General features: G+C 39.1%; 2 protein-coding genes across 3 annotated transcripts; both read left to right on the plus strand.

The window, feature by feature from the left end:
- The first annotated feature begins 191 nt into the window (after nucleotides 1–191).
- LOC111947425 (golgin subfamily A member 7-like) lies at nucleotides 192–2,830 on the plus strand. The gene is made up of 5 exons (XM_023954666.1): nucleotides 192–200; nucleotides 595–717; nucleotides 792–944; nucleotides 1,013–1,114; nucleotides 2,795–2,830. Exons 1-5 carry the CDS (start codon nucleotides 192–194, stop codon nucleotides 2,828–2,830), a joined length of 423 nt encoding a protein of 140 aa, XP_023810434.1.
- On the plus strand, nucleotides 2,579–15,264 carry LOC101172237 (haloacid dehalogenase-like hydrolase domain-containing 5). Of its 2 annotated transcripts, XM_004068888.4 has the most exons (10): nucleotides 2,579–2,593; nucleotides 2,795–7,890; nucleotides 8,820–9,011; nucleotides 9,193–9,305; nucleotides 9,490–9,583; nucleotides 9,845–9,878; nucleotides 11,786–11,960; nucleotides 12,031–12,207; nucleotides 14,140–14,308; nucleotides 14,897–15,264. In XM_004068888.4, exons 2-10 carry the CDS (start codon nucleotides 7,834–7,836, stop codon nucleotides 15,083–15,085), a joined length of 1,200 nt encoding a protein of 399 aa, XP_004068936.1. In that variant the 5' UTR covers nucleotides 2,579–2,593; nucleotides 2,795–7,833; the 3' UTR covers nucleotides 15,086–15,264. The 2 variants fall into 2 exon arrangements, with proteins under 2 accessions (XP_004068936.1, XP_011473467.1); XM_011475165.3 differs by lacking the exons at nucleotides 2,579–2,593; nucleotides 2,795–7,890 and having other exon boundaries at nucleotides 7,898–9,011.
- The last annotated feature ends 2,100 nt before the right edge of the window (nucleotides 15,265–17,364 follow it).

Below are 17,364 nucleotides of genomic sequence, written 5' to 3' on the forward strand. Positions count from 1 at the left end.
TCTAAAAGTAGTTAATCTAATTTAAGGTAGGTGGTTTTCGGTAAAAACCCTAAAAAAATTCTAGATTTTGACTGTAAAGTAGAAACCACGTTTAAACAAATGTAAATCTTCAGTCAGTGTTGAGTGCTTTTATTGTGAAGTAGTGTACCGGAAGTTGTTGTCGGATAGCAGCTATAGATCCAACGTCTGCCATGGCCGAGGTGGGTTTTGAAGTTTAAAATCGGTATAAAATCACGATGTCAAGGTGAAAATATAAATATATTAGACCTGATCATGGATTTGGGAGAATATCGGCAAAAATATTGGTTATGATTTGAGCGCTGGATTAGTCCACAAATGTAAGCTAACATGTTATTAGCATACTGCGTTTTAGCATTACGGTGATCAACATTTATATTTCAAGATTTCTTATCATTACTAGTTTATAATATTTGTGAATATTCATTTTAAGTGTTTTGAATATTGATGATTATTGATTATAATACGCTGCATTTTCTGTTTTTGTGTATATTGTATTCAGGAAAGTGCATTTTCCGACACCGTTGTTCTGTTGTTGTGTTGCTATATCTGAGTGTTTTTCGTTTGTGTCATCAGACACACAGCTTACAAGACTTCCAGCGGCCAGCTGTGTCCTCCAAGGTGTTTATTCAGAGAGACTACAGCTCGGGAACCATATGCAAGTTCCAGACCAAATTTCCATCCGAGCTGGAGTCGAGGGTGTGTCCACTTTTCGCCATCTTTTTCAGGCTTGTTTAGAGATAAACATATAAACACGTGTCCTGTGGTTTCAGCTCGACAAGCAGCAATTTGAGGAAACCATCCAGACTTTAAACAACCTGTATGCCGAAGCAGAGAAACTCGGGGGAAGCTCGTATCTGGAAGGCTGCCTGGCTTGTCTAACTGCCTACACGGTCTTCCTCTGCATGGAGACGCACTATGAGAAGGTACAACTACTAATTTCAATCCTCATATTGTTGTTTCAACATTTTGTAATGCATGACTTTATATACAGGTGTTAAAGAAGATTGCTAGATATATCAGAGACCAGAATGAGAAGATCTATGCTCCTAGAGGCTTGCTGCTGACTGACCCCATCGAGAGAGGCCTCAGAGTCGTATCCTCTGTTTACTCGATGAGTAAAGGTTTCCTGCAAACTTTTAGTCCTTTGAGCAAACATCTATTCTTTAAATTCTTCTAAATATGAACATGTTTAACTGACTGGAAGACTATTAAAGTCATTTAAATCCTGTATTTATTTGTTGTTAATAACAAATAGATCAAATTATTGTAGATATTTACAAAAATGTCAGTTTTTTAGTACACAATCGTGTATTTCTTTCATATTTTGTATTTTATGTTTATGTATTTGCATAATGCTGCAGAAATAGATATTTAGCCCCTACAAACAATAAGCATTCTCTCCCTCACAGACTTGTTACTTCTTCAAAAAGCTCCTCTATTCTCCATTCGTTACCTGTATTATTGATTCCTGTTCTGGATTGATTCTGCCCAACTAGAGACTATTCCTGCATAATTAGGGTGTGGTTAGTGCAACAATGTGCATTTTGGCAGCACGTAATACATGAAGCCAGCATGAATTTCCATCAGTTTTTGTGATTGATTACACGTCATCAACCTTTTTTTAATTCCAAGAAGAAGCATGCATCGAATACCACAAAACACAAGTTTTAATAAAATAAAAATTGTTGACATTAAACATACGCTTATTTTTCGTTTCTAGTTGGACTTTAAAGGGCCCACATCATGCCGTTTTAAGCCTTTCATATGAAACTATATTCATATAGTTTCATATGAAACATAGATAATATATATAAGAACGATTTTTATAATGAAAAGCGAGTTATTTTTGCAGTTCATTTTCCTACCTTGAAGTAAGACAACTTGCCTTTCGCTCTCTATGTGGGCTCCGCCCATTTCATGACGTAATGCTAGAGTCGGCCTCGGCACCGTGTCTGCGTTTCGCCCAACAAAACAAACAACATCCGAACTTTTGAGTTTTAAAAGTCGATTACAGCTAGCTATGCAGAGAAGGTGGGTGTGTGTTAGCCTGGGGGCGGGGCTTGCAGCACAGACTCTTCCTGGAAGGGGCTGTTCTCCCTTGTCTATGTCAGCTCGTTTTTGTGGATTGGGAGGGACTGGTTCTCAGCGCGTAGGTTTTAGAGGAATACTCAGAAAGCTGTAAATCGATCAATATACCCCCTTGGGGTTGTTGTTTTTTTGTTAGGAAAAATTATAATACAATTAAAAGTTTAAAAAGTTGATTTAGTATGAAATATGCCCTTTAATATTGTGGAGACTGTGGTAGGAAAAAAAAAAGCTTCCTTCAGAAATCAGCCTCCTGTGGAGGAAGCAGAACTGCAGCATTTAGTTCTTAAGAATTGGGTCATATTTGGAAAGTCTTAAATATAAAATAAATAAATATACTCTTTAATGTCCAAATTGTTATGAGGGGCAGGTTTTAAACTAATGATTAGTTTTACTTTGGTGTATTATCCTTAACTTGAGATTTCAGGTTGAAATAACCATCTTTGAAGATAGAAACATTGGATCTGCAAGATAAAATAATCTTGAGGTAAGATAACTGTCTAATTTCTTTGTTTTTAATCAATGTACCTTCAAACATATCTCATCAAAAGATAGTATTCTGTAACACAGATCTTGTGTATTATGGCATTAGCTCTCTAAGACTTCATCTGTAACATCACTTGAAAAGTCATTTTTCTTTTATCTTTATTTTTAAATATGGCTTAGTGTTTTTTATTTTTCCTTTCAGGTTAAAATGATCCTCTTCCCTGACCCAGCGGTGTAAAACTGAAAATCTTCGCCTGAATGATGTAAACAGTTTATTCTGATCACTTTTGCCAGTTATTTATTTGTACTCTCATGTTTTCCTATTCGGATGTTTGTACATGTTTTTATAAATGCAAGGCTTTGTGAAGCGTGCCATTCTGCTAAACGGCGCTCTTTGGGTACTACCGAGGCTGGGTCCACTGCCAAATTCCTGAAAGCCTTCAATTTAGATTCATGTGATTCAACTAGGATTCCAGTAGTTTGAAAGTGTTACTTATAAGAACAGTTTTGTTATAAAAAAAAAGATTTCACACAGTGTTTTAGGCTGTGGAAAATGTCTTAACACAATTAGGAACTCCAATAAAGATGAACAGAAAGCTGCTTTTATCTAAAAATAGACAAGAAATGGCTTAAAAGGAAAATCAACTGAGGATTTTAGGGATCAATATTGAATTTTGTCATTAAAGATACAAATAGATTGTAACAACCCAACCCTATAGTTACCACACACACATGTTGGTTTTGTAGATTTGTTTTTTTTTTTTACTCAATGTTTTTTGATATACAGGTATTGCCACAGACTATAAACCAAGTGATATTTTTGTGTGTTTGCGTGTCCATGTGCTGCTCAGACTGACGGTTGTGTCAGTCTAATAGAGTTTGGTTTAAACACAAAAACTGTCAGCATGTGGTCCCTCCGTCACATCCTGAGACCTGAAGGAAGAACATGTCAGCCTTCTCAGAGACCAGGAGGACCAACGACTGGAAGCCTGAAGGGAAAAGGAGGTTGAACATACCAGTTACTATTCAGTTATGGTCACATAGTGAGAAATTCTGCCTCAAGTGTTAGCTAAAATAAACCATCATTTTCCTCTTTTTGCAGAGGTTTTTTGTTTTTTACAAGTAATCGGGTGTACTCAGAGCTGTTGTGTTGGTTTGAAATTTTCTAGTTTTATCCAGTTGCTCCATAACTTCCTGAACCTGAAAGTGACCTGATTGACCTGATGATTCTTCAGAAACACAATCATCCCACAGTGTACATTTTTTCTGACCATCTGACTGAGGGTTTTGGTTTTCTATGTACAAACTCACCCTTTTTTTAATAAGCAGACGAAGAGTTATTACGGTTGTTGAACAGTTCAAACCAAAACTCTCTTGACTTTTAACTGTTGACTTGAAGTTTTCACTCCTTTCAGCATTCAGTCTCCTTACTGTCTTTGATCTACCACCATGCCTGTTTCCCAGTTCTCTCTGCTCTGATTTCTGCTGATTTGCTGACTCGTCTCTGATTGACAGCAAGAAGTGCAGGGATGGCTGGCAGATAGGGTGGTAGTTCAGGGAAAAGGGTTGGACAGTGCTGGTACCTCAGCAAGCTGCTAAGCTTCTAATAGCTTAAAAGCATAAATGCATTGTTCAGAATGTTTACTGTCAACCTAGACTGTGTTGATGTTGATGAATTCACTATTTAGTCAACTGGGACAGATGCTGTCGATCACTTTGAAACTAAGTGGTTTGTTAAGGATTGTTGATCTTTTTAAAGATTTAAAGTTTTTTTTGGTTCTTAATCTTAAGTGGCCAAAAAGTTAATTGTGAAATGAGTAATTGTGAAATCAACAGCCCATCATTTCCATGACTTGCAGTCATTTAAAGCGAGTGTTGATAAAGCTTTAGTGTTGCTGTTTTAATATGACAGTTCAGTCAGGCAGTAGTGTTTTGGACCGCTGTCTTTGGCGAAACCCCCATGAATCATTGCAGCAGTGTCACCCTTACATGATGAACCGAGTGACCCCGACGTCTCTCTGTCTCCTGGTTTGCTGTGGAGCAGACTCAACCCGGTTAAAAGTGAACGTACTCCATGCATCACAATGAGACTCATTGTGTTTGTTAATGCTAACCACAGTGCTGAAAGTCATGGACACTGCCAGCTTGGTTATATCTGATTGTGTTGAAGGATCAGTGCCTGCCGCCTAGTGGCAAAACAGTAAAACGTTTATCAGGAGTTCAAAAAAAAAAACACCAACCAACACATTTCCTACATCTTGATACAACTGGAAATAAATATTGAAAAAAACATGCCACTTTCATTTTGTAGTACTTCCTTTACAATGACAAATAATTTCTAAAATTAAGGTAACTTTCCAAAAGTTGTTTTCAGTCAGCTTTTTTTCATGCAACCCATCAGCTGAGTTGCAATGGCATTTTTTACAGGTAAAAAAACATTTTCCATCCCACAATGGAGATTTTTTTTTTTGTTGCTGCTGAGGACAATAGAAAGGATATGTGGGAAGAAAAATACACATTTTAAACAAAATACACAACTGGAGGTTTAAATTCCATTGTGGTCATTTGTATTGCACAATCCAATCCAGCCTGTTGTTCAAATAAAGTCTCCAGATGTTTGTAGCAGCAAAGAATTTCTGCCTCTGGATGTTGGGATGGTGTTTGGCTCCACTGCAGGCTACCTCCTCCTGACATCTGTGGTGAGCTTCTTCATCTCATCCACCAAAAACAGGATTTTCATCAGTGGATCTTTAAGAGATTTGAATATAAATAGCGAGGTTTCCAGAAGACTAAGCTAATCTGCCACTACTGATTCATCTCTATCACAGAGACATGGATCAGGTGAAGCATCCAGAGTCTTTGTGGAAAGATTTATAATCCACAAGCTTTACTCTGCTTGAAAAAAAAAACACAGAACAGCACACACTGGAAACCTTCTCTCCACAAATTCTGCTCCTCATCCTCCTGCTGGTGGACTGTGGAGTCTTTAGCCTCTGGATCTCCCTTCGCTGTAGGTCATCATCGTGGACAAGCAACACACTGCTAAAAATGACAAAAATCTGAAATATGTAACACAATTGTTTGCTTCACACACACACACTTGATACATCAGAACAGTTGAGTCCCGTTTTGTGGACCTTTTCTCATGTGTGTGACATTCAGCATATCTTGGTGTCATCATGTGGTTTCAGCATGGTTGCTGATTACCGATTGGTTGATTGGTGACAGCATCTCTCAGCATGTGATGGCAAATGAATGACTGAATGCCACACGTGTTATCATGAGATCCTGTGAGGAGTCTCATTTTATAAGCAGCATTGTGTGCACGTGAGTGTAAACTTGTGTGAGCCAGCCCCTGAAAGAAGACCATCCTTGTGGATGAGGAGTCCTGGTCTACCTGGAGAAAAAGAAATTGAAATGATGGTCAGGGTTTGGAGTGAGAGCTGGAGGTGAATGTAATAGCAGACAAAACTCTGCCGGCATGCATTTGAAGAACATTTTTTTTAAAGCTCAATCTTTTTTGTGTTTTTGTTTTTGCTAAAGAACAAAAAAAAAAGCAGAGATCTCTGATCTGGTGATCAATTCTGGATCAAAAATAATTGAACAAATCCATAGTTTCATGTCATTTCCCTGTTTGAGTGTCATTTCTGAGATTTTATGTGAACTTTAAAAGTTCATCTGACAGCTTGCTGGTGGATTCTCGAAGCACCAGTATCATTTGTTACAATTCTAGCTTTGTGGTTTTGTGGTTTGTTCTATGTTTGGAGGTGCGTCCTCGTGTCGTTTGGAGGCCAGTGCTGCCATTTCATTCAGTCAGATATTGACCACCATCGCTTTCCTCTCATGTCTTTGTCACCATAGGTTCTAGCTGATGTTCATGTTTTTTCCCCTCATGGACCTGGAAACCAATCCGCCTTTTGATTCTATGGTCATGAAAGCCCCAAACCGACTGTCAATCACTAGATGGTTTAATCTAAAATCTAAAGAGGATTACAAATGAAGAGTGTTATAGGAAATGTGGATACATAAAGTTAGGGTCTTCTAAGGATCCAGGCAACATTTCTATGTACATGGAAAGCTACAGAGCCCAGAATTTAGCAGTTTGTTGGCTCAGGGTTTGTTTCTTCAAGAAACTATCAGTTGCTGTTTGTTTGAGGAAGCCAGGATGAGGGTCTTCAGGTAGGAAGGTGTCAAATCAAACCCTCTGAATCTGATGTGTGCAACAGAACAGATATTTGTGATTGATTAAAGGACCATCTGATTCTGCAGGCTGGTCGCCCTGTCAGAAGAGAGTTGCAGGACAATAGTGTGTGGATTGTTCACTGTACTTTGGTTTTTCAGTTGGGTTCTTGGTATTGCTCATGTTCTGATTGCTGGTTTCCCTCTGCCAGTCACACCAGGTTTAGGTTGCCAATCATCCCAGTTTTCTTGATTTCAGTGTATTCAACAGTCTGGTTTTCAGTTCTTCGTTGTATAGTCATCTGCTGTGTTACTTTTTTGTTTCTCCATGGGTTTAGTCTTGCTTAAATGTTGACGTTTGTGCCACCACGCCTGGTCCCCTACACACTGGATTACCACCAATTCCTCACAGAGAGATCCAGAGGAAGTGGTGTTTGTTCGCCCAAAGAGGACAAATGTACATCCCCCGAAAATGGTAAAGTTACGGTTGTTGTAGATGTGATCCCAAACAGTCTTTCACAATAGTTGATTACTAAAGATCAGAAAAGAAGGGGGCAGAGAGCAGATCCCTGTGAAACACCAGTGGAAATGCAGCTGAATAAAGCTGTGCCATAAATGTCAAGTTTACACAGCATAAAACTGAGGATTTAGTTGAGTACATGTGAGGAAAATAGCTTAAGATGGAAGGCAATCTGGTCAAAAAGAGCAGTGAGGTGATGCTAGAGGCATTTTGATGTGTCTTGCTCTGGCAGGATACGGAGAATAATGTAATGTTTGGAAGTATCACAGTGACCCATCTAGCGGGGAGAACTAAAGACTGATGGCTGCTACCTTGTTTGAGAAGCTGAAGAGGTCAGGAAGACCTGAGGAGAAGGACAGAGATGGAGAAGGGATATGAAGGCAAGCTCCCTTCTCCACCAACTGCTGCAAATTCTCATGTGAACTGATGGAAACAAATATTGTGAACAAATGTGACTTTGGAACAACCCCGCCCCTTTTTGTGACATCACAAGAGAGCGGTCATAAAGTGGCCACCGGCAGTCAGGAGGACACGCCGGCATTATGTGGTGCCGAACCATTCTGCTGCAGGCGGTCAGACACGCATCCACCAGCAGACAGGTCAGTGTTTGTGTGTGTGATGTAGCTGAGACAGCCGACCCACTCTGAGGGGAACTTTAACTCACTTCTTACTTGATTCGCGTTCTATCTTTCTTTTTTGTTTTGCATGCATTGTGTGTTTGATGTTTATGTGTACAAACAACAGATTGTAAACTACAGCAATAAACTGAAGAAAATGATGATAAACTAAAATCTAAAAGAACAAAAAGAGACCTTTTTTATATCAAAACTAGACTATATCCCACAATCCAATTGTGACAAAGATTTTGCTTGACCTGTCAGTCAGCCTCTCACCTGTCTGTCACTTTTGTTACCTGTCTGTACCTCACCTATAGTTTCTCACTTGTCTTTTAGCCTGTCATAATTTCTCTCACCTTTATGTCAATATCCAACTTATACGCCAGTCTTTGATTTGTCCTTTAGTCTCTTACTTGTCTATCAATCTCTCATCTGTCTCACCAATCTATCAGTTTTCATGTGTCTTCCATTTTTTATCCTGTCTGTCTCTCACTTGTCACACTCCATCACATTTGGTGATGGTCTTTACCATTCTGTCGGTCTTTCACTTCTTTGTCTTCCTTATACTTATTGGTTACACCTGAACATGTCAACATTTAACTTTATAGCTGTTTCATATCTGTGTCTGAGGCCCTTAGTTTTCATTTAGTTTGCATTAGTCGATCAATCGACTGAATCGCTGAGTTGATTTACTGTATATTCCTACGATCCAACCAGATCAATCTGTCTGAGGCAAGCTGTTGAACATAATCGACCTATAACATTATAACATTTTCAGTTCGTCACATGTCAGCTCTTAAATGTCTACCTTTCTCTCAGGTGTCTTTAAGTCTCACCTGTGCTTCAGTCCCTCTACTGTCTGCCAGCCTCCCACTCGTCCTGTCTGTCTCTGTTTCTTCTCTTCTGCTCAGGTGGGTGTCCTCTTTGATGTAGACGGTGTGCTCCTCCGTGGGGGTACTGTGATTCCAGCCGCTCGCCGAGCTCTCAGGAAGCTTGTGGATGAAAACAACAACTTCCTGTATCCTGTCATATTTGTCACCAATGCAGGAAGTTGTCAGAGATTACACAAGGCACGCCAGCTGTCTCACCTGCTGGACATTCATGTAGGTTGGTTGGAGTAGTGGAGGTTTCACTTGTTTTCTCAAAGCTGCTCCTCGGTAAATAAATAAATGAAGCGATTTCAGTTTGGTTTGTGGTTTTCTTTTTGTTAAACTTGAATTGATGACTCTCTTGAGATTAGATTTGATGTTAAAGCCCCCCCCCCCCCCCTCGTGTTTTTCACAGGTTTCACCTGAGCAGGTTGTTCTGTCCCACAGTCCTCTAAACATCATGAAGACCTTCCACAACAAGTGTGTGCTGGTGTCAGGACAGGGACCAGTGACCAGCATCGCCCAATCGTATCCTTGTTGCTACTCTGGTCTCCTGACTGAAGCTTCTGAATTGACAGGAATACGGTGACACAAACACTTTTCACGGTTTCACTGACAAACCGGTTATCAGATAGTCATGCACACAAGTCTGCACCTAAATTCATGTGCGACCCTGATTAGATACATGTTGGACTCTTGACTGAATAGTCAGTTTGGGCTTCCAAAAGGTGGTAACCATTGAACAGCTGTCACAACATCACCCCCTACTGGACATGGTGGACCATAACAGAAGACCCACAGCCCCTGTAAGTCTTCCCTTGTAAAACACTACGGACTCTGCATGAAAGGTCATAAAGAGCAGAATAGCAAAGTGCATTTTATGAAGCACAAGGTTTAGATCTTTTCGATCCAAATACATTTGTAACGCCATTTGGTCGCTGAAAAGAAAAAGATAAAAGTAGGAGGATCTTGATCGGTTGGTCGTCCTACTTGTTGTTTTGAAGTCAGCCTGAATGGTTTAAATGAGGACCAGTATCTGACTGTGTACTCTTCTTTTTTTCTTTTAGCTATCTCCTCTGGAAGATCTGCCCCAGATACAAGGTAAATCAATGATGCTAAGAACAGATGGTTCATCCTTCACTTCATTTTACATCAGACTCACAAAGACTTGTGCTTTCCAAGTGTCAACTACACTCCAAATTGACTTATTTTACCAGCAACCAAAATGACTGATTTCCAGAGATTACCAGAGTACCTTAAATTATTTCTAACCGCCTGTCAAATGCTGATGTGGATTTAAATGTTCAGAATATTCAGTCTGTTGATCAGCTGAACATTGACCCTTTTCTACAAGCTCCAGAGACTGATCACTTTAAAAAGGCACAGGTTAGGGATTATTATCTCTTTTACCACAAAAGAAATTAGATTTTTTTTGCCTTCTCTTAAATTTGTTGATGGAATACTCACTTTGTGAATTTATTTAGAACCATCTTTTACAGTTTTAATGTGTTTTCAGAAGTTCAAAGTGGATTGAGTTCTTGCTTTTGCCATCTCAGAAAAGAAACATCAAATATTATGTTTGTTTTTTCTAATGTTAATTTTAATTTCGGATTGCAGATTTTTAAAGATAAGTCAAGGATCGGCCTGATAAGAACAATTACAGCAGAAAAATCACAAGATAAATGCATGGATGGCTTTCTTTACAGTACCCTACTCTGAGGCTTTCTGATTTTAGAAACATAAAAAGTCAAAGTCTACAAAAAACATCACAAAGTGACTTTTATGCATCAAGCCACTTTGGCTTCAAAATTACCTTAATTTAACTTGAAAGCAAAAAAAGTAGGAATTTTTTTTCATAGCAGAAAATAATTTCAGGTGTCAAGGGTTGAACTCCGTAAGTAGGAAGAACAGATATTGTTATTGACCAAATTATTACCATTCAGTCATATTAAATCACCAATTAAATTCCAGACATGCTGAACTACAAAAACAGCAACCTTGGAATGATCTAAACTTATTGTTAAAACAATTATTGTGTAAAATGTGTTACACACATTGGACCCTTCTCTCAGGGAATCAAATCAAACTTTATTTATAAAGCACTTTTCATACAGACGTAACGCTTTACATAGTAAAAACATTTATCAACCTAAAAACCAAAGGCAAAAACAAAGACCTTTGCACACACAAAACTTTTGAAACGCACAGAATACCCCCCATCCTCAATGCAAAAACATTATAAGGCATAAAATAATTCATAAATGAGATGCAAAGAAGAAATCTGGCTTGATGCTGAAATGAGGAAACAATATTTTGGGGATCTCCTCGATCAAAGCAGAGAGCCAGACCCGGGAGATCCCACTGAAACAACTCTGTTCACTGAGGAGGCTTGATCACTGGTGTGGAGGATTCCTCTGAGGAAAACACTGGAATTAATTCAATTCAATTTTATTCACATAGCCCAATATTACAACCATAGTCATCTCAATTGGCTTGTATAAATTAATAATTAAGACAAAAGGTAAAAGGAATAAAATAGACAGAAGCAGAGATTAGTAACCAGCTAAAAAAAATAATACATTGCCTTTAATGGAGGAGAATATAATCACTATGAGTGAATCAAAATGACACAGTAAGCTGTAATCAATCAAGGAAACATTTACTTGTTTGATTCCCATATTTACCTGCAACTGATAAGTTTCAGTGAAAGACTGGGAACAAATTTGAAAGTCTGACTGAAGATTCGAAACGACATCTCTGTCTCAAGGCAGACACTCCTCCACATTATCTATCACTTTTTGACTTTCCTGTTGGCAGAGCTGGTGAATGTTGAGCCATCCACATTCTCTCTTTCAGTAAAAACAACCGTCGTATACAGCATCGAGGGAAATATTTATTTGTGTTTTGACGTCCTTTTTGTTTCTTTAGAGACAAACTACAACCATCAGTGGAGATGGTTGATAACATTTGTTCTCAGTGTCGTGCCTGCTGACTATGTGTTGCCGCAGCCATCATCCTGTTTGGAGAGCCGGTCCGATGGGAGACCAACCTGCAGCTTCTGGTTGACGTCCTTTTGACTGAAGGGAGTCCCGGCAGTGCTCATGACCCCCAGCCTCCCACTCAGCTGCCCATCCTCGCCTGCAACACGGACCTGCTTTGGATGGCAGAGGCCCCATCGCCACGGTAACAAGAACACAGCGGAGGGATGTGAACCTCAGTGCATATCCAGTGGTGACCCCATGTGCTGTTGCAGGTTTGGTCATGGGATGTTCCTGCTGTGTCTGGAGGCGGTTTACAGGAAGCTCACCGGTCGAGAGTTGCAGTATGAGGCCCTGCTGGGAAAACCCAGTCTGCTCACGTATCAGTATGCTGAGCGGCTGCTGCGAACACAGAACCACAACCGCAAGCTCTCCATCATTTATGCAGTCGGGTAAAAGAGTTAAAATCCCACTACTTGTCACACTTGAATGAGATCTATTTGCTCTTCATTATACTTATTCAGTGAGTTAAATGCAGGACTGGTACATGTGACATCAGCGTTCGATATCCAGAGGGCATCATGAGCCTCATCCAGTATCCTTGGGCAAGACCTTTGGCGCTACTGCCTAACTACGTAGCCACAAGGGGGCCCAAGTCTGGGTCCCCTGTGAGGGTTCCCAGCCCGGATAAAATACAGAATTGTGGCAGGAAAGTGTGAGAATCTCTGCCAAACCACCAGTAAAAATGTGTGACCCCTGAATGGATTTTCTGAAAGGTAAACAACAACAAAATTAAACTCATCCTCTGGGGGAATGATGAGCTGCAGCCCAGCCTTACTCAAGCAAGAACTAACGGATGAATTACATCCACCCTTTTGCTACATACACACCTTCATACACAACACGGGTTTCTGGACACACTGTAACCCTTGTGCTATCCTAGGCACTATAACATTGGGAGTTGAGTCATCTAGACCCACTAGACAGTGCGCTGAACTTTTTTTCTTCAATGATTTGTGATCTTCACTGGTGTCCATGGATTACATGAAATCTTTCTACCTTTATCCACCTTTGTAATGGTAGGAATAACACGTCAATGTAAGGGTGGGGTAATTTAAGATAGCACAAGGGTTAAACATATGGTGTTGAAGCTGGACTGTCACTACCTGATTTCTTCGTTTTTTCCGGAATCCGTTTTTTTTGGGAGTTTTTCCTTACCGCGAAGGGGGGTCTAAGGGCAGGGATGCCAGTATAGCATAGTCAGTTTATTAGTTCATTTTAGTATTTTCCTATTGAACTCTTTGTATTCGTGATCCTTTTAAGTTCATGTTTTACTTCGAAGCCCATCGAGACGACTGTTGTTGTGATTTTGGGCTATACAAATAAAATTGAATTGAATTGAACCTGATACTAGCACATGCACTCACAGGCTCACAGGCCTGGTACAAAAAGTCAAAGCAGTGCAAATCTCACAAATCTTGCTCCAGGCTTTTTCTATCACAGCTCTGTTCCGATATTTGAAAGACTTGATGTCATATAATTCCATCTGGGTATAAACTGCTATGATTAATACATGATCAATTTTTAAAAGGTTGTCACTTCCATTAATTAAAAAGGATGCCACCCAATCTGAGTCCCTGATTGGTAAGAGTTCAACTGGTTTAACCTTTCATTGTGCGTTCAGTGGCTGTGTGTTTTTTTTTACGATGAGCCCAAAACAGACTTAAAAACGTTTGTAGCAACACGTAAAGTGGGGGTTTTGAATGCTGAAGCCCGAAACATGCATATACGCACGTTTACATAGGTTTTTCATTGGAAGTGGTCACTTCAATGAGATCTGTTGTTAAACAGACTAGTTGGGTGTTAGGCGCCGCTCGAGTGGCAGCCTGTTGCGGCAGCTCCTGGTTACGCTGTAACCATTTATCTATTTATCTATTCTATCTATTCTTTATCTATTTTCAAGAGCGTACCCTGTGCAATAACCGATCATATGATCATCCTGTGCAATATTTTGGAATGTATGTGTGTATATTGTGTATATAGGTGTTTATACTTACTCCATAGTCTTTTTCTTTTACATACTGCTCTCTATTCCTGTACTGCTGCCACAATAAGGAAATTTCCCCACTAATAGAGGAATATCTTATCTTATCTTATCTTGAATACTCAACCAACATCTCCCAGTCTCAGGGTGGACACTCTTCCATGGGGCCAGTTGTGATATAATGATAGAGCAGCCTTTAACCACATGTGTAACAATGCCTGAAAAAATAGCTTAGATGCTATCAATAAACTGATTTGACTCATGTACACTGACCTGTGATGACTTCGAGGTTCTGAAATAACCAACACAAAACAAATTGTAGCACTCATTTCTTGTGCAGTGACAATCTGATGACAGACGTCTATGGTGCCAATCTATACAACCGCTACCTGAGTCAGCAGCCCGAGGCCATGAAAAGTGGAGCCAAACGTGTTGCCCTGGGAACAGGGGGCCCCATAACCATGGAAGAGCAGGAGCCGGTGTCTGCTACTGAGTGTCGCTCCATACTGGTTGGTAGACACTCTTTCTACATCTTCTGTCTGAGAACAACCTTAAAGCACTAAGGGGCTATACAAATCTGCACCTCAACGGCCCACAGCAGTTCTGAAACAATGCAATTTGAACAGATGAGGCCATAGTGAGGACGTTTATAATGTCCAGCATCACACCAAAAAGCAATGAAGTACATTCGAACAGCACCATCACTTGGGGTCGCTCAGTGTGGCTGGTGTCTTTCATTTAATGTTGGTATTTTGTTTTCTTTTCTGTTGAATCATTATGTCTTCTGAAGTTGTAATTTATTTTTAAAGACATCACAAAAATATGCTGAGTTTTTCATTTTTAACAGACATTTCCCACATAAACGAAAGGTTCTAGAATATTTAAAGATCCACATGTCAAAATTATTAAAGTGAAAAAAAATAATCATGCTCATAGTGTCTAGATGTCAGTGTCAAATATTCTTAGAAACCCAGTAAACCACAGTCACAACAAAAATAAATGGATTCCAGTAAAACTAGACCAACACTCAAGTGACTCGTGTGACTTCAAAAAACTGCAATTCTGCCATTGAAAGTGATTTCTTACCTTTTTTTCAGGTGTGCACGGGTGTTTATAACCCTCACTCCCCATTGCCTAGCGACCAGAACAGTAGCATCACAGAAATGGTGTTCCATGGTCAAAGAGACTTGGTCTTGGACCGGGATCTGTTGGAGCCAAGTCGGGTGGTGGAGGATGTGGAGGCTGCTGTTGACTTTATGCTACAGCAGGAGAGCTCTGATGCTTGATACCTGTCTTACATCTGGGCTGAAGGAGATAAATGTCTGACTCCCACTTGATGGTGAATCTCTATGTGGAGTTCTGCAGCAAGTGAGCTCAGTTTGAATGTCAGCTATTGATGGGTTACTGCAGACCATGAAAAATAAACAGTTTCAAACCTCGCTGTAAATAAACAAGTATAATCTGAGTTTGCTCTGTCTATTTCTGACTGATATTATTATATAGCTATGATCACTATTATAAAAAAAATATTTTAGCCTTGCATCCTAAATGCTTCTTTAGTTCTAAGTTACCGGTGAGGATACCAAGGGTTTTGTTAAAGATAACTTATTTCTTTGTGGGCCGCACATTGATTAATTTTGGGGCCTTGAAGCATCAAGTTTTGGCCTCTTTGGAAAAACTGACCAGACTAGATTTGTTTTTTATTGATCAGCATCAAGCAGAAAGTCAAATTTTTTCTATTGTAAAAGCGTTCCCAACATTTTTTTAATTAGAATTATGCTGTTTTTAGGTAAAATTTTAAAAAAAAGTCATTTTCTAGGACAGTTTCTGCATAGCGGCAGGAATTTCATCTGAAATTTGCCTCTGAGTTGTGGGTGGGAATGTCTGCACAGCGTGAGCCTTCCCTCATTTCCCATCATAACTTTGTTTACATTCTCTCCAGCTAGCTAACAACCCCTCACAACCCCAACCTATATTAGCGGTGCAACAAAAACGGTGAGCAATATTGAAGCTTTTTAGCCGTACAGTTTTGAGCCAAACTTAGGTTGAGATGAGGAGAACGAAGACACCCAGGGATCTATTTGTCTTCAAGTGGATGCATCGGAATGGAGCAGAGCAGGGAGCTTGTGGCCCGCCAAATCTAGCTTTTACGTAACAACTAAAGGCTTTTTCACACAGCATATTTTTGTCTACTCCTGATTCATCCCAGTTTGAGTAAAGAAATACTCAGAATGCAGTTTTAATTTTATGTTTTATTTATTTACGTCCTCTATCATCAGAAAATGCCATAAGAACATGTTAAAAACACCAAAAATATAATATTCATTGGGTTGGGTCTGTAAACAAGAACTCTCCAAATCTGTCTGTGATGATTTTGTAGCTTTCTGGCAAAGATGGAGCAAGTCAAAGCTGCTGGAGGAAACATTAACGAAGCACTAAAAAAAACATAACACTAAGGTTTACTTAGCTCTTTATTATGTTTTTAAGTTCAAAATATCAGTATGTGTTATACAAAAATGCCTTCGAAAGTACAGTTTCACAAACAGATTTCTAAATTACAGATAAGTGGAAAAACTAAGAGTTAGCCAGAAATGTTAACTCTCCCATGCTAATTATAATTACTCTGATGTCTAATGTAGAGACAAAGTAAACTGAGATTGCCGCTTTTTTATTAGAATAGAATGCTATGCATTTGTTCCTTTTCCCTAAAATTACACCATTGCCTGATTTGACCAAAAAGAAAAAGTTTATGTTGTCAAATATTGCATTAGGAAACTCTGGGCTTGATATTGACTATAGTCTTTATTTTTGGAAAAAATGTTACACAAATATAGATTTACCATCACACAGACCCGTATTAACTTTCCTGTTTGTTATTTTAAATTAATAAAAAAATGTTTTCAGTCAGTTTTACACCAATCCAATTCTATGGAATATAAATTTTTTGATCAATGTACTCTGTAGATCTATGAAATCTATCTATTTTTAAGATAAAAAAAATTAACAGTTAAAGGTGGCTTAATAAATGAAAATGTTTAAGACATAACATTGTTAAGGTTTTATTGTGGAGAGTTGTGCCTTGTATGGTTTAACTGGGAGAATTTGTAATCATTTTTTTTCAATAATTTTTTTTTTAATCTGTTAAAGAATAGACTGAAACAATGTTTTTTGGTAAATATTTGTAACTTATAAATTTGACCATTTGACCCCTCCAGCTGTAGACAAGCTACTGCAGCTGACATTTACACTTCAGATAAACCAATCAGAATCAGACCCTGTGTTTGGAGCACGTTTTTTCCCCTGACAACCGATCCACGCAGGGTGATGTCCCTCAGGGGTGCAGTTACAACTTGACAGAATAAAGAGAGTTAATTGGTATCCCTCAGGGCCACTTCATGTCTGTTCCTTAAGAGATACATTGGTTTTGTCTAGCATGCAGATGGTAGGCTAGGTATTTATGTTGGCCTAACCTAAAAAGTTGAATTTAACACTTTATTAAATGCTTATACTTAATCATACTTAATACCTACTTAGTTTTATTTATTCTTTGATTAAGAATCGTGAT

Source organism: Oryzias latipes, chromosome 5 (assembly GCF_002234675.1).
Source record: "Oryzias latipes chromosome 5, ASM223467v1".
NCBI lineage: Eukaryota > Metazoa > Chordata > Actinopteri > Beloniformes > Adrianichthyidae > Oryzias > Oryzias latipes.